Source organism: Elgaria multicarinata, chromosome 3 (assembly GCF_023053635.1).
Source record: "Elgaria multicarinata webbii isolate HBS135686 ecotype San Diego chromosome 3, rElgMul1.1.pri, whole genome shotgun sequence".
In the NCBI taxonomy this organism is placed as follows: Eukaryota; Metazoa; Chordata; class Lepidosauria; order Squamata; family Anguidae; genus Elgaria; species Elgaria multicarinata.
Window position 1 is genome coordinate 1273888 of NC_086173.1, and position 21554 is coordinate 1295441.

The 21554-nt window shown below is 42.8% G+C and overlaps 1 protein-coding gene across 1 annotated transcript in view; it reads left to right on the forward strand.

The window, feature by feature from the left end:
- LOC134397009 (ovostatin-like) overlaps positions 1–21554 on the forward strand; it is a 70673-nt gene that overhangs the window by 31331 nt on the left and 17788 nt on the right. The window contains exons 13-27 of the mRNA XM_063123619.1: positions 422–479; positions 1718–1863; positions 2019–2168; positions 2457–2624; positions 2871–3006; positions 3560–3644; positions 6523–6751; positions 8221–8347; positions 13298–13419; positions 13552–13606; positions 14193–14276; positions 17053–17229; positions 18432–18513; positions 19338–19494; positions 20819–20893. Coding sequence (XP_062979689.1) covers positions 422–479; positions 1718–1863; positions 2019–2168; positions 2457–2624; positions 2871–3006; positions 3560–3644; positions 6523–6751; positions 8221–8347; positions 13298–13419; positions 13552–13606; positions 14193–14276; positions 17053–17229; positions 18432–18513; positions 19338–19494; positions 20819–20893 — 1851 coding nt within the window. The remainder of the gene's footprint in view (positions 1–421; positions 480–1717; positions 1864–2018; positions 2169–2456; positions 2625–2870; positions 3007–3559; positions 3645–6522; positions 6752–8220; positions 8348–13297; positions 13420–13551; positions 13607–14192; positions 14277–17052; positions 17230–18431; positions 18514–19337; positions 19495–20818; positions 20894–21554) is intronic.

Genomic DNA, 21554 nt, shown 5'->3' on the forward strand with positions numbered 1-21554 from the left:
CTTATGAGAAGGAGCCTGTTTGGACCTGGGGGTCTTGCGTTCCCCCCTCATTTCTCATTGTCTAGTAGAGCCAAGAGGGAGAGATTGGAAGCTTCTGATTCTGATTAATTGCAGAGCCCGAGGTTTGCTGTAGCTCATTCACATCACAATGAATGAGCCACAAGAAAAAGATCCACAAGAAACAAGAAAAATCAGTTTCTTGTTATGTCTGAACAAGGCCAGTGTGTGAAATCTTCTCATCTTGAGTTGCTAACAAATTTCAGTTAAAATGATATTTGGAGTAAATCTAGAAATTCCTCCGCAGGGAATCAAATCACTTGAAAAATGTGCATTCAACTGATTTGATGAACAAAAGCTTTTGTACTCCCTAAAACTGCATTGTCAGGTGTTCCTCATTGTTTGTTTTCTGCTTGATATGTAGGTATTGGTGAAAAACAAATTTGTCCACTCTGGTAAACACACCATCAACTTCAGCCATGGTAAGTAGCACTGCGCTAAAATTTAGGCAGCAATCTCATACTCACCTGCATGGGAACGAGGCAGACTCATTAAATCAATAGGACGTAACATGTAAGATTGCACTATGGGTGATGATGTTCAATCTTCAGTGTGAAAGCTGCCATTTTGAAGGATGCCAAAAGGTCCATGGACACCCACACCCACCACCCTAGCTCCCACTTTTACCCAAAAAACCAAAAACAAAATGCACCTGTTAACATTCATTGAACTGTTCCCAGTTCACAATCTGCTTCTGCTTCACTTAAAAACCCACAAAAAACCTAGATGAACAATTTGTACCAGAAATTAGATTGTTTCGTGAGCATCTCCCTTCAAATACTCCCATGAAAGTGTTTTTCTGATGAAGTCTAGTATGATGAAACAGGATCAACACCAGATGCCTGTTAGACTTATGAAAAACAACTCAGTTATTTTTCTGTTTCATAAAGAATCCACCTACTAAAGTTGTGTAAAAATTCAGACTTGTGCTATAACCAGTTAGTTGACTTATTTGTATTATAAATAACTTATTTTTATTGTACAAAAACAATTTACTTTGTACGCAGTTGTGTGCTTTTTGGCATTGTTTGTTCTTGTGCTTTGTTCAACTGCTGTCCTTTTAATCTGACAGTCCACCCATCTTGGTAAGAACCTACTCAATTATTACAGGAGAAGAGGCTCTCTTGAAGATACCCTCACTTGCAGAGGCCTGCTTGACAGGCGTGTGGGAAAGGGCTTTATACTGTGTTGCTCCCAACCACTGGAACACACTCCCTTTGGAGTTGCAACTGAGCACTAGGAAAGGGACCAAAGTATATCTTTTTAACTTGACTTTTTAAATTGTTGTTATGGTTGTTAGGTCTTCTAAAGGACTTTTAAATGTTTTATTATATTTTTATTTGATTATGATTTTTATTTTCTGAAATCTTTGCGAACTTGCCTTAGTCAGCTTCAGAAAGGTGGTATACACACACACACACACACACACACACACACACACATATATCACATAGATACATACTTCTAAAAAACAATGCATATCTGGAAGTAAAGCTGTTCCCATTGGATCCAAAACTGATTCTGAATGGTGTGTAAACTTTGAAAGATATAATGGACAGTCCCTTCAGCATCTTCCTTCGAAGTCATCTGCTAACAGTCTTGCATTTCATAGGATGCCTCCTGCTAATCCCAGCTTCTTACTTATTGGTTTCTGTGGTAGCTTCCAAAGGTTCCTTCAACATCCCGTTTGCTGTCAGTCCAACCATGGCTCCAGTTGCTACACTTTTGGTCTACACTCTGCATCCTGACAGCGAGGTAGTTGCTGATGTTGCTAGATTTCAGATAGAGAAATGCTTCAAAAATAAGGTAAGATAAGCTGAGTGAAACAAGAACTGCAACACATAAGGGCTGAAATAAATGTTTGAGATGGAGAGAAGGTCTTGTATTCAAATTGTCCTGAAATCAGATGGAATTCTCATTAATAAAGAGGTAAACTTTTAATATTTATTGCCTAATTCCAGGTCAGACTCCAATTCTCTGAGAAGCAAGCCCTCCCAGCTTCAAATATCAGCCTCCGAATCGAAGCTGCCGCCAACTCCCATTGTGCCCTGCGGGCTGTGGATCAGAGTGTCCTTCTCTTGAGGCCAGAGAGAGAATTGTCGGCTGAAAGTGTAAGTTGTAAAAGCTCTGACTGATCTGCCTCTTTCGGGTAACATCAAATCCTGTACGCTTAGTGATTCAGAAGAGAATGCTGCTCCCTCCCTGTTCATCCTTCATCCTACAGTAAGAGGCACATTCCACTCACCCGGTTTTTTCTGTCCTACCTCTAGTCAGGGGACAGACACGTTGTCCAGCTCTAAGCATCACTCTGAGTTCTTGCTAGGTGATTTCCTGTGTTCAGAATTTTAATTTCTACCGCCTGGTGACAATAGGTCTCTGCCCTTCCTTCTCCTTCCTAGGTCTACAGTCTTCTTCCCTATCAGATGTTTGGTTACTACTTCAATGGGCTCAACCTGGAGGATGACCCCAATGAGCCCTGCATTCCACCTGATAACATCTTTTATAATGGCTTGTTCTATGTTCCTGCTGACTTCAGCTATGGCCCAGATATCTATGGGCTTATAAAAGTAAGACTTGCACATTGTACTTCTGTAAGAGGTGATAGAAAAGAAATCTCTTAATGTTCTCTATTCTCTATTCAGCTAATGCAGAATGTGGCAGCCATAGCTGTCAAAGGCACAGTGAGTTGGAATCACATTATATCCATTTTGAAGGAGCTGGACCAGCTGCCAATTCGCTTCTGAATTCAATTCAATGTGCTTACCTTTAAGGCATTTGTTATATTTTTCAAAAACCCTTCCTATATTTTGAAGAATACAGGTGTAAAGTTTGTAACTAACTCCCGTCTGCGACAACCCATTATCTGTTCAAGTGGTCGCCCCTTTCCACATTCTTTCGAAGACTCGGCTGGTCGTTTCCCCACAACCACGTTTCGTCCTACATTTGCAGGTAAACTGAGGTTGGAGGTGGTGCAGCCCTGAAAATTTAGATTTAAAATGGACCCCCTGAGGAGTCGTGAGGGAAATGGTAGTGCTGTTATAAAACTATGGTGATATACTAGTAGTAGAAATTAGGAGTTATCATGGGGAGAGAAAAAGAGAAAAAGTCTTGCCTCTCTGATCTGCCATCCAAAAATGGCAGCCCTGCGTCACTCCCTCCTTCTCCCTCCACCACTTTGGTTGCATGTTTCCCAACATCCCTTTTACCATTACGTGCAGCATCTCCATTACTCCACTTCGCATTATTGATGTTGTGTTTTATGCTGTCAGTCTAAGTAGGCCAGAGGCAGAAGCATTGTTCAAAACAGGTAGAACTCCCTCACAGAACAAACAGGATGAGATTTGACTCGCATAGGTAATAGCTGTCCCCTGCCATTTTGCTCTTGCAAATTCACAGAATTATTTCTTCTTCTTCTTCTTCTTCTTCTTCTTCTTCTTCTTCTTCTTCTTCTTCTTCTTCTTCAAAAAAGATGCTGCTCCTCCTCCACCTCCTCCACCAGCAGGAGACATATCTGGAAGTAATGTTATTATGGAGACTGTTCGGAAGTTCTTCCCTGAAACCTGGATTTGGGACCTGTTTCTCATGAAGTGAGTTATTATTGGTCATCCCACTTTTAAAGAAGCCAGCGCCCACAGATTCTGCAAAGAATAATGAGTGTCTAGTTCAGGGTCTCACCATCTTTTTGGCCCTGTGGGCCGCACAGCACCCAGGGATGGGGAGGTTTAGATCTTTTCTCCCTGACTGCTGAGATCTAACTAGCATCGGGGGTTCCCCAGTGTTTTCCACTGAGATCTCTGTTGTTCCACACCTAATACTGGTAGGAAAACATAAATCTCTGAAGTGGAGTTGCAGTGTGGGAACAGCATCCCCCCCCCCCCGTGCTCCAGCTGTGAGGAGAAGTGAGAGGAGCCAACTTCACAGACTGCACTGGAAGTCTTGAGGGTGTCTAGATGTAGCAATTCCCTCAAAACACTGCAACGTTGCTGCTGCGAAGCAGAGCTGACAAATCTAGATGGCCGGAGGGAGCACGGGCTATCTAGCCAAAAAAGCACCGCTCCGGCGGCCATTCGGTTCATCGAGCCCTATGCTCTGCCCTGCATTCCTACGCTTACCCTGGATGGGAGGAAAATCACAATTGGGCTTGGATCCATCCACAGCAGCCATACGTGGAACCTGAACTGAGGCCCCCCTGTCAGATTGAGAAATGATGGGGTGAAATCAGAGCAACAAAAATAATCACAGTAAAACCACACCGTGAAAAAGCGTAGTTTGGGGGATAAAACCCCCCCAACATGGCTGCGAATTGGTAGCTGCGTCCTATAAACAACGCAACCTCACTGCACAGCCACAATGGGGTAAATGGGCCGAATAGACATCTATTTGGTCTAATTTGTTGGCAATCCAGTTCTACAACAGGTGGAGAACCTTTCATACCCCAAGGGCTGCTTTCATTAATGTGGGGCAGGGGGTGGGATGAATATATGTGAGTGTGTGTACACACACACACACACACCTCTCCTCCATCACTTTCTCTACCTCCCCCTTTTCTCCTCTCCCCATCCCCTCCCCCTCAGTGAGTTCCTGTGCTTAGAAATGGGCCACTCTTTCTCCCTGCAGAGTGAGGACCCCAAGAGAGCTGGTGATTCCATCCCCTTTATCAGGACACTGCACGTGTGCTGAGACAGAGGCCAGAGGTTCACTGCCCCTGTTCTGCACTTTTCCTTTCCTGCATTTCTGCTCAATGACGCCATAGGTTCACCCCCAGAATGGCCAGATTGGTGGCCAACATATGGAGCAAGGAGGTGAGACTTGAGCTCACATGATTGTGAGGTTTGAGCTGAAGCCCCAATATCAGCAAAAGGCCCACGGTCCCAAAAGTGCCACTCCAGAGCACCCAGGGAATTATTTCTTTGCAGGATACTCTTTAGGGTAAACCCTAAAAAGGTGGGTGCGGTCATCTGGAGTTTTGGAGTGCTAGCCTGTAGTCTATTTTGTTCCATGGCTAATGTTTGCAGGATAAAAGTAGTTTATACTCTTTCTGAATGTTTGGTTGCTGGTTTATTGTACTAGATATTTCTGTACTTGTCAACTGCTTCATTTGTTTATTGGTAGCAGTATGCTGAACGTGTGAGCAAGGATATGAGAAAGGTCATGGGGAAAGAGTGTTAAATGCTAGGAAAGGTGAGACTATGGTCATCCAGTAAAGGACTTGCAATCAGAAAAGATATTTGAGGGAAGGGGAGACTGTATCACACAGAGTATAGCAAAAGCTTCAAAGTACAGCAAAAGCTACAAAAGTAGGAATGAGTAAAGTTAATTTCAGATACATTGAATGTCCCACTTGTTCTTTATTCCAGTGATTTTAACATTAAGATGTTATGGGAGAGGGCCTTTTCGGTAGTGCCCCCCCCCCCGACTGTGGAATGATCTCCCCGATGAGGCTCGCCTGGCGCCAACACTGTTATCTTTCAGGCGCCAGGTCAAGACTTTTCTCTTCTCCCAGGCATTTTAAGCAGCATTTAACAACGCTAAGTTTGTTTTTTAATGGACCCCAGAACTGTTGTTTAAATGGATACTGTTGTTTTTATACTGTTGTTTTTGATAGTTTTAAATTTTGTATATTTTTAATGTTTACTGTTTTTAACTTTTGTAAACTGCCCAGAGAGCTTCAGCTATGGGGTGGTATATAAATGTAATAAATAAATAATATAAATAAATAAATAATATAAATAAATAAATATAAATGTAGAACAGGTTTGTCTTAATTGTGTGCTGTGAAATCAGATGTATGACCAAGGCCATGTTTGGGTGGGCACGCCCCCTTGGGGGCTGGGCATGTGGGTGGGCATGCCCCCTTGGGGGCTGGCCATGTTGTCCTCCTTTTTGGTTTCCAAAATATGGTCACTCTAGGCAGTTCCTTTGTCATGGTTAGATCATCACCTGCTGAAATTTAGACTTATGGCAGCTTTTGACATCTGCAAGGGTGGACAACCTACCTGGGAAATTTTTGCAAATTGCTTTTCCGCAAATTTTGCAAATTTTGCAAATTGCTTTTTATGCAAAAACAAAACAAAAAAAATTCCCGGATCACTGGCTTGGCTCACAAATGCAAATCGAGTCAGGGACACCACAGGAATTCGTCAGGCCCCCCAAAGGACTGGATTTCTCAGCAACAAACACCCCTCTGTACAATATTGTATTTTTAAGGTTTTCATCTTTATAAACTGCCTGGAGAGGTTTGGCTATTGGGCTGTACAAAAATGCAATAAATGAAATGAAAAGAGGGTAAGCAGAAAGCACTTGTGTGGCATTATACCCAGCTATGGTAGGGGGAGTTAAAGGTTTTTTAAAGTGGGGGATATGGTTTGCAGTCTTATTTGGCACCCTTATCTCTGAGACCATGAAGTGAGCCTCTTCATCTGAGTAATGTGGCCATAAACTCATTTCTCTCTCTCTTCCTGTCAGTTCAACTGGATATGCTGAACTCTCCTACATCATCCCTGACACCATCACGGAGTGGAAAGCCAACGCCTTCTGTGTGGCACAGGAGGCTGGGTTTGGCATCTCAGGGCCTGCCTCCCTGGTAGCCTTCCTGCCATTCTTTGTGGACCTGACGCTGCCCTACGCCATAGTTAGAGGGGAAGATTTCCTCCTTAAAGCCAATGTCTTCAATTATCTGGGCCAATGCATCCAGGTACATCGTCTCACATCTTCTTTGTTCCCTTTGTTGGCTAGAAGAAGCCCTGAAGCAGACCCTTGCTTATGATTTCTGTCTTGGATCTGGGTGCAAAGTGTCCACCTCAGTGAAACAACTGGAAGAATGTTAAAGCATATCTAGACAACAAACACATGACAGGTTTATACCAATTTAACTGTCATGGCTTACCCAAAGAATCCTGGGAAATTGTAGTTTGGTGAAGTGTTGAAAACTTTCTTTCAGAGCTCCCCAGCCTCGCCTCCCCCACTATGGTTCCCAGAGCTCCTTGGGTAAAGGGCTGACCATTAAATCATTTAAATGGTGTGCCTTTAGTACCTACATGAAGCCATTACAAAGCAATATGTCAATTTAATTAGCTGACAATGCAATCCTAGACATGTCTATTCAGAAATAAGTCCCATTGAGTTGAATTCAACTTGTTCCCAAGTAAGGGTGTAGGATTGGAGGCTGAATTAGTTTTTTTGGGGGGGAAACATATTCCTATTTATTGTTGTTGCATATTTGTTTAAGCTAGTAGATGCAGTTATAGGCTATGAGCCTTTTCAGTGCCTCTTGATGACTCACAATGCTAACAAAGGAAATGTTGAACTATTGATAATTTGGCAGAGGTCTCTGCAAGTATTGTACCAATGCCAGTAACCATTGTATAGGCTGATAATGAATCATATACATTAATGTAATATTTTAAAAATCTGGTGGCGTAACATTTTTCGCATGTGAAGTACCAATAACACAAGATAGACAAGCCTTTCTGGATGAATTTACTCCATTTCATAGGAAACGGATTGGGAGAGGAGGGGGGGACTTAACAGTTTCAGTTATTCTGTTTCAATACAATAGCTGACTGTGCTCTTAGATTTATGGCAAGCCCTTGGCAATGATCTTGCCACTTCTCTTGTTTTCCAGGGAAAGTATTTTCATAAATATTGTCACATAGCTACCAATGAGGAGCAAAAGGACTAAGCTAGCTTGTCTTATTTACGAAGTCTTAATGCTCTAGGGATTAATAACTTTTTCTCCCTCAATAGTACCAGGCAGGACAATCATGATTTCAAAGGGTCCAGTTTGTAACCCAAGTACTTTTCCTTTCCAAATCTATGTACACAGGAAGTGAAAAAGGAGGGACGTAATTTAAAGTCTGTGAGTGAGGGTCCCCCTTACCAAAAATGTCAATTGGCCTGCTTTGGTTACCCCTGATCTGTGCTTATGAGACATGGTACCACAATATGATTGATTTTTTTTTTTTTTTTGGTCAAACAAATCTCTGCCCACACAATGGAAGAATATTTGTAGAACTAACCTGTGGAGGACCCAGCTGTAGTAGAGGAGGCTGAATGATACACCTTATGTTCTGGTGTTCTCTGCCGTATATGTGGTTAAACTTTCCTTCTCTGGGACATGGGAGCCAAGCCTCCGATTAATACTTCGTTTTCCATTGCTGCCAGGTCTCTGTTTCACTGGCACAATCTCAGGATTTTCAAGCCCATCTTCTTTCACCTGTGAGTGATAACGGATGTCTGTGTGGCAGTGAGAGGAAGACCTACATTTGGAATATCACCTCTAAAATACTTGGTGAGCTTTTTCTTTCTTTCTTTTAAATATGTTAATGAAGAGAGTTTGTCTACTCATAAACTACGTATTTTACGTATTTTCTAAAATAATCCAAATCACCAAGCCATAAGCACTGAGGAAGGCTTGCACAATTTTAGACCCAGAAAGCCTAATGCAATCAAATCAGCTGTGTAGTGCACTCTGTCAAATGTTTGACAACCCTTCTGTTTCTGCACAGTCTCATGAAGGCAGCAAAATCAAGAGATTTAATCAAGGTTACTCCTGTGGGCTGCGTTCAGCTTGGCGGGTGACAACCTTGCAAGCCTGCCCAGGAGCAAATTGGTCAGTTCCAGACTTCATGGGCTCTAATCTATAGTTACTAAGGGGTTCATCAGACGAGCCCAGTTTGCCCATTAAAGGCTCTTATTAGGGTTTTCTGCATCTTTTCTTGGAACCATCTTAAAAAGGTAACCCACCATGGGAATTCACAAGTGAGTTCAAAAGAGAAGTGGGTAATCAGCTGTCAAATATACATCCATGAGCTCCTTGATGATGCAAGTGTGGGAGTGGTCTCAATCTCTTCGTTTGACCTTGGAATGATGGTGTCACTCTCAAAAATGGTGCGTTTGAGTGCTGCACGCGGAAAACAAAATGGCCACCATCGTAAACACTTCCCCCCATTTTTCTAAGTAATCGTCCATTTAATACCAAAAAAAAAATTCATACAGAAAATGTTTCTCCTTCAATTCTACACAAAAAAGGTCATTACGTATTTTTAGGACCTACCGTTTTATCAAAAAGTTTACTTTTAAGGTTTCCGTATGATATTTTCTGAACATTTCTTCTGAAAAGATTAGTGGTTGAAATAACCCCATAACTTGCTTAATTTTTGCTACACAATTAACAATTATATTTTGTTTGAAAAAAATTCTAAACCAATAACCCAATTAACGTCTTAATTTTCTCTATTGTTTCACAGTGATACATGAATAGACTCCAAATGGAGCCTGTGTTTGATGCTAAGTTGAAGAAGAAAAGGAAGGCAAACAATAAGCCATGCTGTTTCATTTGTAGTTCTCAATCATCCAAGGGATGTGTTTCACAATCTTCAAATGACAGTTATGAGAAAATTGTTGAGTGCCTTACAAAGCGAGCAAAATATGGTGAAGAGAACAGTGACAGAATTGTGAAAAATTTTGGCATTGATTTTAATATTGAGACACTGAAACACAACAATGTGAAGTGGCATCAATCATGTTACCAATCTGTTACCCACAAAATATTAATTGGAAGACTTCAGAATAGGTATGAATTTCCAAGTCGAGTGCATTCAACCTCAGGGACATTCAATCTCTGCACAGAGTGCTAAGTATACTCGGTCACAAACTGTAGCTTATGAAAAGGACAAGTGCTTTTTTTGTGGTCAGCCAGCCCCAAGGAAAGAAAAACTAAGAAAGGTTTCAACCGACAAAGCTGGTAGAAACTTACGTCAAGCTATTGAACTTAGAAAGGATGATAAACTTAGAGTGAGGTTAAGTGAAGCAATAAATATGAATGATGACACACAATTGATGTAATGTATTATTGAAAATGTTGGACTGAATATGCGACGGATGTTTTTCGATCTCAAGAGCATAGATGCAATGAAGAACATTCCAAAAAGGGAAGATGGCAGCAGACGTCTAATTCATCAATATTCTTGAAGAATAACTGTCAGTGGGGCAAGTTTTTGGAATGGACGTCCTTGAAGAAACACACAAGTCTATTTTAGGGTGTTCTGCTTTTAATGATGCACTAGTTTTAAACGTTTGAATTAGTTGTATGTATTTTATGGTGTTTTTATTTGTGTTGTGCCCCGCCTCGATCCAGAGGGAGGGGTGGGTAACAAATAAATATGTTGTTGTTATTATTATTATTAGTTTTTCAAATAATGTGCATGAATCAGCTATTATGTCACGTAAGCAAATGAAGATATTTATTGAGACAGAGCTGTCAGACAAGGAAATCGAATTATCTCGACCCAGACAGCAAACCAACCAGAGAGAGTTTCAATGAAGTGTACAAGGGAAGAACTGATAGCAGAGGCTGAAAGTTACGGTGATCAAAAGATGAGAGAACTGAATGTTTTGTTTGAGTCTGCAAACATCATCAGAAATCTTGTACTGCAATCAAAGCCGTGGACATTTGATGGTTCTGTACCACACAATCTCACTGATATTATTCCAAATGATATTATTCCAAACTTCTTTAAGTGTTACATTTGGAGGAAAAGAGACATTTCAGCAGAGAAGAAGGAAAAACATTAAGAAGTGGAAAGGCGAGCTTGTCACAGGTCACAAATTCTGATGTCAAATTGTCTCTCTTGTAGGCAAGTGGAAAACACGCAATCTACTCAGTTTCATCATACAAGAGACTTTCCACTTCAGGTTGCTGTTGGTCTGACAATTCATGGGTCAACCTGCAGCCAGTTCCTAGAAAATATCGTGCATGGTGTCGGCTGTAGCATTTATTATAAATGGGTCCTATGGTTAGAAACGCAAATCGCATCAAGTGTTTTGAAAAGAATTCATGAAAACGATGGAGTTTCCATTCCGCCAGACATTGTGCCAAATAGATTTATGCATCGTGTTGTTGACAACCTTGACTTCTCTGAAGACACAGCAGATGGTAGAAGAACACTTCATGGGACTGTCATAACGATGTACCAAGTTATGAAAGAATCTGATCCCATTAGACCACTGTCATTAGCTTCATCAAAGGATTGGCCGGGAGAAACCTTTGACACTGCTCTACCAACTGTACTTGCATGTCCAAACCCACCCAAGTGGAAGACCTGCTGCCCGGTGCCTGTGGTTTCACACAAACAAATGAACTCCCTGGCAATTCTTAACAAGGCTGTACTTGGTGAAGCTACTTGTTTTTTTCTAAGAAGTTACATACTGACTGCCAACAAGACATCTACTGCCTACTCTCTAACATCGTCTGGCTATAACAGCCTCGTAGTAGATGAGAGACCTGTCTCAAGAGTAGCCGTGCTACCTATGATTCCAGAGTCACCGACCCATCGATCAGTGCAGCTTTCTGTCATGAGGCAACTGGAGAAACTTAACAGTACAGCTCATCGCAGCAGTTTAGTGCATGATGCCAGTTCAGTACCTCACACAAGTTCCGTGCAGGCCATGAAAAAAAAAGATAGTGGTCACAGTTGACATGGCTCTTTACAACCCACTGAAACAACTGGAAAAGGCTGTCGAAGACTGTCAGGGGAAATGGCTTTTGAAACCTGGTGCGCTACATATTATAATTGCTCAACTGCGCACAATCGGAGAACTTATACAAGGATCTGGTATACCTGAATTATGGGTAGATTGTGATTTATATTCTGCAGCAACGATGAAACAAATCCTTGATGGAAAACGCATAAGAAGAGCAGTTGAAGCTCACATCACCACAGTCTCTGCATTGGCTCGTCTGCTTCTAGAAGAATTAGAGGAAGAATATCCCAGAAAACTAGACTGTGCGAAGCCTCTTTTCCAAGAAGTGGTTGAGGGCTTAACAGCTGGAAATAAAAAAAGAGCTTCAAACAGCACATGCCGCTTTAATTTCTACCATAAAAGAAAAAAGGATTATTATTGAAATAGACACATTTTCCACAACAAATGTTTGTTGTTTATGTTTTCAGACTATCGTGCACATATATGGATATGGTGCTAACAATGATGGGCCTCATAAGACCTGTAGAAACATTGGATTGGACACTGGTGAAGGACTTCTTTGCATTTAATCAACTGAATTATGCATGGATGATCACCCAATATCTTTCAGAGATGGAAAACTTGGAGTCAGAAGATCCAGAGATTTGGAAGCAATTCATGGAGCAGATTATATGGAGCAGATTATAAAGAAGTCAGTCTGTAAGCACCTTGAAAACAGTGCAGTGATTACTAGAAGCCAACATGGATTTGTCAGGAACAAATCCTGTCAGACTAATTTGATCTCATTTTTTGATCGGGTAACCTCCCTTGTGGACTGTGGGAATGCTGTGGATGTAATATATCTTGACTTCAGCAAAGCTTTTGACAAAGTGCCCCATGATATTCTGATTAACAAACTAGCTAAAAGAGGCTAGATGGAACAACTATTAGGTGGATTCACAGTTGGCTACAGAATCGGACTCAAAGAGTGCTTATCAACAGTACCTTCTCAAACTGAGAGAAGGTAACGAGTAGGATACCGCAGGGATCAGTCCTGGACTCGATGGCCTTATTAATAATAAGCCATTAAACAGTATGGCTTATTGTCTGCCTTCCTTTTCTTCTTCAACTTAGCATCAAACTCAGGCTCCATTTGGAGTCTATTCATGCATCACTGTGAAACAATAGAGAAAATTAAGACGTTAATTGGGTTATTAGTTTAGAATTTTTTCAAACAAAATATAATTGTTAATTGTGTAGTAATGATAAAGCAAGTAATAGGGTTATTTCAGCCACTAATCTTTCCATAAGAAATGTTCAGAAAATATCATACGGAAACCTTAAAAGTAAGCTTTTTGATAAAATGGTAGGTCCTAAAAATACGTAATGACCTTTTTTGTGTAGAATTGAAGGAGAAACATTTTCTGTATGATTTTTTTTTTTTTTTGTATTAAATGGACGATTACTTAGAAAAATGGGGGGAAGTGTTTACGATGGTGGCCATTTGTTCTTCACGTGAAGCACTCAAACGCACAATTTTCCAGAGTGACACCATTGAAATTACATTTCTCCAAGGTCAAACGAAGAGATTGAGACCACTCCCACACTTGCATCATCAAGGAGCCCACGGGAGCCTGGTTTTGTACACTTGAGAGCCGACTAACAAAGAGAATTAAGCCTTTGTGCAGAGAAGGCAAAAGGGCCAGGATCTACAGTTGGGCTCGAGAGGAGGAAAGGGATTCTCAGTATTTTCTTCCTCTTGGATATTTGCTTCCAGGTGAAGTGACCTTCTTTGTCACTGCTGAAGCTCCACAAACCAGTAGAGCTTGTGGAAATGGAACATCAGGGGGCTTGGAGATGGGACGGAAGGACACGCTGATCAGAACCTTGCTAGTACAGGTAAAGTAGGAAGACATCGCCTTGGAAAAAGTATACTCTAACTGAAGAGAACTTTCTTAAATTTATTTATTTATTAGATTGGTAAACTGTCCAACTGGCAAATGCTCAATGTCTACTTCTTCATTCTCTTAGCCTGAAGGTGTTGAAAGAGAAGCTACACAGAGCTCCTTCATCTGCGCCAAAGAAGGTAAGAGTTCGCTCTGCGTGGGTGGACTACCCAGCATGGGAACCTTCTGTCAAAAACGAAGGCCCTCTCCACGTCCTCCACCATTCTGTCAGGTCACTTACTCAGCCTTCCCACTGCCCAGAGCCCCCACACCCCCTGTTACGCCATCAGGGGGGGATCTACACTACTGTTTTTAAAGCGCTTTAAAGCATTTTGAAAACGTATTGAAAACTGTATATGCAGTGTGTCCTGGCCCCAAACAGTTCTCAAAACTGTTATAAAGTGCTTTAAAGCGCTTTAAAGCAGTAGTGTAGATCCCCCCAAGTCATCCCCTGCGGTTGCCCAGTTCCCCCACTTGCCATCTCCAGGCCTGCAGGAATTGTGAACACCAATTCTTGCTGCTTCTTTTCTAAATCAGCCTTCCTCAGCGTGGTGCCCTCAAGAGGGGACTACAACCCCTTTGGTCACAGCCAGCATGCCCTAATTTCAGGTAGCAGGGGTTGTGGGCCAGCACACCTGAAGGGCACCAGGTGGAAGAAGGCTATTCGACGTAAAGCAGTAGGCATCTTTTCATTTAAAGAAATTAAGTTTCATATTTTCGTTGCAGGTGCTGTGTTCTCTGAGCCAGTGTCCCTGAAGCTGCCTGAAAATCTGGTAGAAGGATCAGCCAGAGCTTCTTTCTCTTGTATTGGTCAGTTCGTAGGTTTTTTTCTAAAGACAAATGTGTTGCCTCTCACTCATTGGGGTAACAGCCTTGAAGCTGCTTTTATTGTAGTCTTGTTTGGACATGAGTGTTTGTTTGTTTTTAAGAGTCAGGAGACATCCTACTTATCAGGGGGTTGGGGAATATAATCTTTCCTGTTAGCCGTTTACCTCTTCTCTATTGCACCAAAGGCTTAATTTCCACTTCTCTCTTTGCAATAGGATTGGGAACAGATGTCAGCTGCCGTGCAATTCCACCTTAGTCAGTCTTGGCCAAGATGTGGGGTGCTGGTGCTTCTGCAATTATTCTTGCTCCCTCGTTTAGCCTTCCTAATTCAAAGGTCGCAACCCCCACATACAGTCTCCTGGAAGCAATTTCCACATGGTCACCCTACATAATGGGGCCAAAATGATTGTAAGCCTCTTATCTGTGTGAATCACCCTGCTTCAGGGAGTTTCATGTTTTGGGCAGCCAGTAAAGTTGGAGGTCTTCATGGAATCTAGCTAGCTGCATGGAAAACGTTGCACATCTTAACATGTGGGTAATCAATACACAACAGCCATTTCAGCAACTTTCATGAGGGGCCTATATTATATGAAGTAGTCAAGAGATTCGGGAATAATATCACTGTTGTGATATTAGCAAGGAAAAACAAGCCTTTTAGTAGCCAGCCTCTTCACTGCTTATCACTCATTGGTTAGAACAGGGAGAGGGTGGGAAGAGGGAGCAGTATTGTCTTAGAATCATAGAAAAGTAGAGTTGGAAGGGGCCTATAAGGCCATCAAGTCCAACCCTCAACAGTGCAGGAATCCACCTTAAAGTATCCCTGACAGCTGTCCAGCTGCCTCTTGAAGGCCTCTAAAGTGGGAGAGCCCACGACATCCCTAGGTAATTGGTTCCATTGTCATAGTGCTCTAATGGTCAGGAAGTTTTTCCTGATGTCCAGCCAGAATCTGGCTTCCTGTAACTTGAGCCCATTATTCTGTGTCCTGCATTCTGGGATGATCGAGAAGAGATCCTGGCCCTCCTTTCAAGTATTTGCAGAGTGCTCTCATGTTTCCTCTCAGTCTTCTCCAGGCTAAACATGCCCAGTTCTTTCAGTCTCTCTTCATAGGGCTTTGTTTCCAGTCCCCTGATCATCCTCGTTGCCCTCCTTTGAACACGCTCCAGCTTGTCTGCATCCTTCTTGAAGTATGGTTCCCAGAACTGGACGCAATACTCTAGATGAGGCCTAACCAGGGCCGAATAGAGAGGAACCAGTCCCTCACGCGATTTGGAAGCTATATTTCTATTAATGCAGCCCAAAATAGCATTGGCCTTTCTTGCAGCCACATCACACTGTTGGTTCATATTCAGCTTGTGATCTACAACAGTTCCAAGATGATTCTCGTTTGTAGTATTGCTGAGACAAGTAACCCCCATCTTGTAACTGTGCCTTTGGTTTCTTTTTCCTAGGAGTAGAACTTGGCATTTATCCCTATTAAATTCCATTCTGTTGTTTTCAGCCCAGCACTCCAGCCTATCAAGATCACTTTGAAGTTTGTTTCTGGCTTCCAGGGTATTAGCTCTCCCACCCAATTTGGTGTCATCTGCAAATTTGATAAGCTTTCCCTGCACCTCCTCATCCATGTCATTAATAAAAATGTTGAAGAGCACTGGCCTAGGACAGAGCCCTGCAGTACCCCACTCATTACCTCCCCCCGGTTTGAGAAGGTACTGTTGATAAGCACTCTTTGAGTCCAATTCTGTAGCCAACTGTGAATCCACCTAATAGTTGTTCCATCTAGCCCGCTTTTAGCTAGTTTGTTAATCAGAATGTCATGGGGCACTTTGTCAAAAGCTTTGCTGAAGTCAAGATATATTATGTCCACAGCATTCCCACAGTCCACAAGGGAAGTTACCCGATCAAAAAATGAGGTCAGATTAGTCTGGCAAGATTTGTTCTTGACAAATCCATGTTGGCTTCTAGTAATCACTGCATTGTTTTTAAGGTGCTTACAGATTGACTTCTTTATAAGCTGCTCCAAAACTTTCCCAGGGATTGATGCACTTCGGCCTTTTCTTTGTCATCTGTTATCAATTTGCCATCCTCATTAAGCAGTTGAACCACCATTTCTTTCCTCTGTATTTTACTGACATACCTGAAGAAAGCTTTTTTTGTTGCTTTTAGCATTCCTCGCTAGCCTCAGCTCATTCTCAGCTTTAGACTTCCTGATGTTATTCCTGCACTTCTGTGCTACCTGTCTGTACTCTTCTTTTGAAGCCTGGCCTTCCTTCCATTTCCTATCCGTGTCCCTTTTCATTTTCAGGTCATCTCTAAGCTTTTTGTGAAGCCACATTGGTTTCTTCTGTTGTCTTCTATCTTTTTTCCTTGTTGGAATTGTTTGTAATTGTGCCTTTAAGATTTCCTTTTTTAAATACTCCCACCCATCTTGGACTCCTTTTCTCATTAGGCTCACTTGCCATGGGACCTTACTTATCATAGTTCTGAGTTTATTCAAATCAGCTTTCCTAAAACCCAGAGTACGTGTATGGCTACACTCAGCTTTTGCTTCCTTTCAAATCTAGGACTCAAGTATGATGATGCCACATTATGTTTCACTGAGTACCGGCATCCAGCTACACATTTTTCAATTTTTCTCAGTTCCACAGTTAGTAAGTAATCAGTTGCTTCCAAGAATATGTAGATTGGAAACCATTTGCACAGTTGCTCCCACCTCCATTAGGACGCTCTGCTCCCTAAACGTGGATGTCTTTTTGACAGGAGACCTCATGGGCACAGCCATGCAGAACTTGCAGCAGCTCCTTCGGATGCCCTTCGGCTGTGGGGAGCAGAACATGGCTCTCTTTGCACCCAACATCTACATCTTGGACTATCTGAATGCAACAGGGCAGCTGACTGAGGAGATCAAACTCAAGGCCACTGGATACTTAGTCAGCGGTAGGAGGCTTACACTTGCCTTGGCTTTCTCTTTGTCTGGAGCTGGGGTGGGGGGCGGGGGTTTTGCTTGCTTGCTTGATTGATTGATTGATTGATTGCATTTCTGTCCCACCTTTTTTCCTCCAAGGAACCCAAGGCAGCATACATAATCCTCCTCTTCCTCCATTTTATCCTCACAACAACAACCCTGTGAGGTGGGTTGGGCTGAGAGTCTGTGACTGGCCCAAAGTCACCCAATGGGTTTCCATGGCTAGAACCCAGATCTCCCGATTCCCAGTCCAACACTTTAACCACTATGCCACACTGGCTTTAGCTGCACCTTCACAAATGCACACAGCACCAATCTTCCGCTGACAACTTCCACTGGAGAGAAAATATCATCTTATTTTCAAAACCTTTTTTAGTTTGATATGATAATTTAATGGGCTTTTTGGATCCTGGCTTTTAATCTGTTTTTCTTTTTACTAACTGTGATGTACTAATCACATAATGTTGTTTTGTGTGACAGCCATGTCTGTCACCTTGAGCATATATGGCCGTGATGGGGAAGCTTTGGGCTGCGAGAGGTCCCCGTGTGGCCCACAAGCTTCCCAGCTGCCTTATCTCCATCCGTGATTGGCGTTTCCTCTTCTTCCCTCCCATGCTGCAATGAGGCTTTAAAAAAGCAACGAAGCTTCCTAAAAGCTGAGTTCCCCTATGAATGGGGAGCAGTGAGTTGTGGAAGCATGCCAGCCTTCAGCGAAGGGAGAAAGGCTGGTGAAGAGCAGCTCCCTCTGTCACCCGCCCCCCCTTGCCACCCACCCTCCCATCCTTCGCCCTCCCCTCTCTTCCCCCCCCCCCACCAATGGGCACAGCGCTCCTATGAGCACTGTGCCAGGTCCGCGGCTTTTCGCGGCTCCTCGCCGCGGAAGTTTCCACACGTCCCCCAGCCCAGGCCTGACGCCGGAGCTGGGGAAAAAGCACGCCATAAGCGCATTGGCTTATGGCGCGTTAGACCAGGCCTCAGCGCGGCCTGTCTCCGGATTCCCCTGTGCGTCATCTGGACGCCCAGCAGGGAAACCGGGTTGCAAGGCGCTCTAAGGCCTGGTCTAGCAACGCCCAGAATGTATTGGGGTCTCTTTAGTCTATGGTAAATGAATGCTTTGTTTTAAATGTGTGTGTTTTCAGTTTTAACAAGGGAGCATTTCCCACTTCTTTTTCAGGGTACCAGGGGCAGCTGTCATACAAGCATTCTGATGGATCCTACAGTGCCTTTGGCAGCAGGGATAAGGAAGGCAACTCCTGGTGAGAGCTTGGGAAGGGAACATTGGCTGGCTGCAGTGACTGGCATCCACGGGTCACTGGAATCTCAATGCACTGGTGCCTTAATGGACAAAACAGAGATTTAGTAGTTCATTAAGCTGCTTCCCTTGCCCATCTACACAACCAAGAAGGACCACAGCATGACCAGCCCAGTATGTGACATGTGCCCAGGCCAAGATAGAATAGACCACATTTCACTTTATCGGGCATGTTCTTCTGAACTTCTGTTTTGGTACTGAAGCAGGAGCAATCCCTTACAGGCACATTGTTCTGCAAACACCTAACTTATACAACACTTGGAAGACTGTGACGTTCTCACTGCTAGACCAGGCCTGCACAACAATGGACCCACCAAGTTAAATGCTGCCCACCAGACATGTATGATGGTACACCAAGGGATGAATAAACCTCCTGGTTTTACTGTTTGCTGGGGATATAAAAACAAGAATTAACATCTTCGCACTCAAAAATTCTGAAAAATTGTGTTTATAGAATAATTGTATTTTCTAGAAAAACATCAGTCCTAAAACCAAATTTTGCATTGTCTTCAGTTGGCTTACTTATGAGTAAAGCATTTTAAAATCTAAAATGGCAATCCTATATGTCTACTCAGAGCAAGCCCCATTTGGTTCGGTGGGACATTCCTCCAAATAAGTGAGACTAGGACTGCAGGCTCAGAGTTATCTAGGAGTATAACAAAAAATCCACTTTGTTATGATCAACTAATCTGCTACCCATAATAACTGTCTGCTTAGCAAAGAAGCTTAGGGACCAACGTTTCATGATATATATTCCTTCCTTTGCAGGCTCACTGCCTTTGTGTACAAGTGTTTTGCAAGTGCATCGCGTGACATTTATATTGACCCAAATGTCCAAACTCAAAGTTTACTTTGGCTATCTAACAAGCAAAAATCGGATGGGTGTTTCCAAAATGTTGGGAAACTCTTCAACAATGCTCTAAAGGTGATACAATTTAGTTTATTAATTTATAGCACTCCTACTGTGCTGATGCTTTTTAAATACTGGAAGTTATCACACATCCATCCCTCAAATTTCTGCCCCTGCTAGGTAGCTAACCTGTACTATTTGTAAAACGGGAGGGAGGGAGGGGGGGAGAGAGAGAGAGAGAAGGAGCAAGAGAAGAAATGGGGCTGGTCTATACAGCTTGTTTACCCCAACCTAAATGTGCATATTCGCATTTCAGGACACATGACGCAGCGGTCCATTCGCTGTAGGGCCGGGTTTTTAATGCAATAACGCACATATTCGTAGTGGCAATTTATTGCAACTTTTGGATCGCGTCCAAGTTTGCACCGCGTTATGGTTATGTGCCTTTGGGGGAGTTAAATCACATTTTGACATGTGGGCGGAGCTTTGAGGATAGGACAATGTGATTGGCCAATTTCCCACCTATTGGCTACTTCATTCCTTCGCGCTGTTTTTAGTTTGAATTCTCTGATTCTGCGGAGCTCCGCAGAGAGAGCTTATTGAAACAAAGAGGGGGGAACGGGCAACCTCCTCTGCTGCCTCGTTCCATTCCCCCCCTGCTCTCAGTTTGTCTGTTCTATGAATCTGCGAAGCTCCGCATATAAAATTTATAGTTTCCATTGTCTCTACTCCTTAGCATCTAATCTGCGTATATGCGCATGTGTGCATTTATAATTGCACTACATAAAAAAATTCAAGAAATAAATCGCTGCTGCTGCTGCAGCGTGATGCTCTTTACCTACATTCCAATCAACGGAAATCCGGGTTTATATTTAATGCGGAGCAATCCCGTTGTCATATAGATGGGGGCGTGGTGAGTGTCAGACCCAGGTCTCCTTCCCCAGTTCCAGCCTAAGGGAGCTGTGAAGCTCCTTCGATGACCTTTGAAGCTCTCAGCCTAACCTGCCTTACAGGGTAACTCCAGTGTATGCCACCTTGAGAACCCTAGATAAATGTTGGAATACAAATATAATTTTTAAATAATTTTAATAATTGTCACAGTGAAAACACTGTTACTAAAGGCCCATTTCCAAGATATTGTGTGTGTGGGGAAGGGGGGAGGGATCCATTTCCACCACCACCACTCGCACAGAGAACACGAAAACTATCCTGGGTGGCTGGTGTTAGGTGCTCTAGGTACTGCTCTTCTCCTTACCCACTGCACATGGGAAAGGGTTAACACTTTCCTCTTTTACCATGGCCGATAAAAAAAAAAACACCCCCAGTTTCAAATTGCCTCATCGTTCCCTGTTTTGTTTGTTTTTAAACCCTGCTCTTTTTCTGTGTTTTGTATTTCCAGGGGGGAGTACAAGATGAACTTTCACTGTCAGCCTACATCACCTCTGCTTTGCTTGAATCTGGATTACCGACCGTGGTATTTATTTTCTGTCATTATTCAGTTGATTTGGGGTTCTGTTAATTTAGGCTCACACGCTGCCAGCCAGTGCCTGTGTTATTGGACTGGAAAGAGGAAGGGTGGATGTACCAGCAGGGGTGGAAGGCCCTCCCCACTAGTCACTCTTTTCCCCCAAAGGCATGACTGTTGCCAGTGTCAGTAACTATTAGCCTGCTTTTCCCATTCATAAAAGCAGGCTAGCTGTTTCCTCTTTCTAAGGCAGTAAGTAAATGCATAATTTTGAAGTAAAATTGCCATTATGCATTTATGAATGGGAATGGCAAGCTAATTATTCTCTCTGCTTTTCCCATTCATAAATGTGCAATAGCGATACTTCCCTTCAAAATTGCGCACTTACTTACTGCTTAGAAAGAGAAGAGTAGCTAGCCTGCTTTTATGAGAGGAAAAGGCAGGCTAGTTATTCTCACTGGGCCCATTCAGAAGACACCTTAAATCATGGCTTTAACCACGGTGGTTAAGCCAGAAAGCTGAGCCATGTTCAGAAGACACCTTAAACCATGGCTTTAACCATGGTGAATAAGGCTTTTTGCTTTATTCATGCTTAAAGCCATGGTTTAAGGTGTCTTCTGAACACGGCTCGGCTTTCTGGCTTAACCACCGTGGTTTAAGGTGTCTTCTG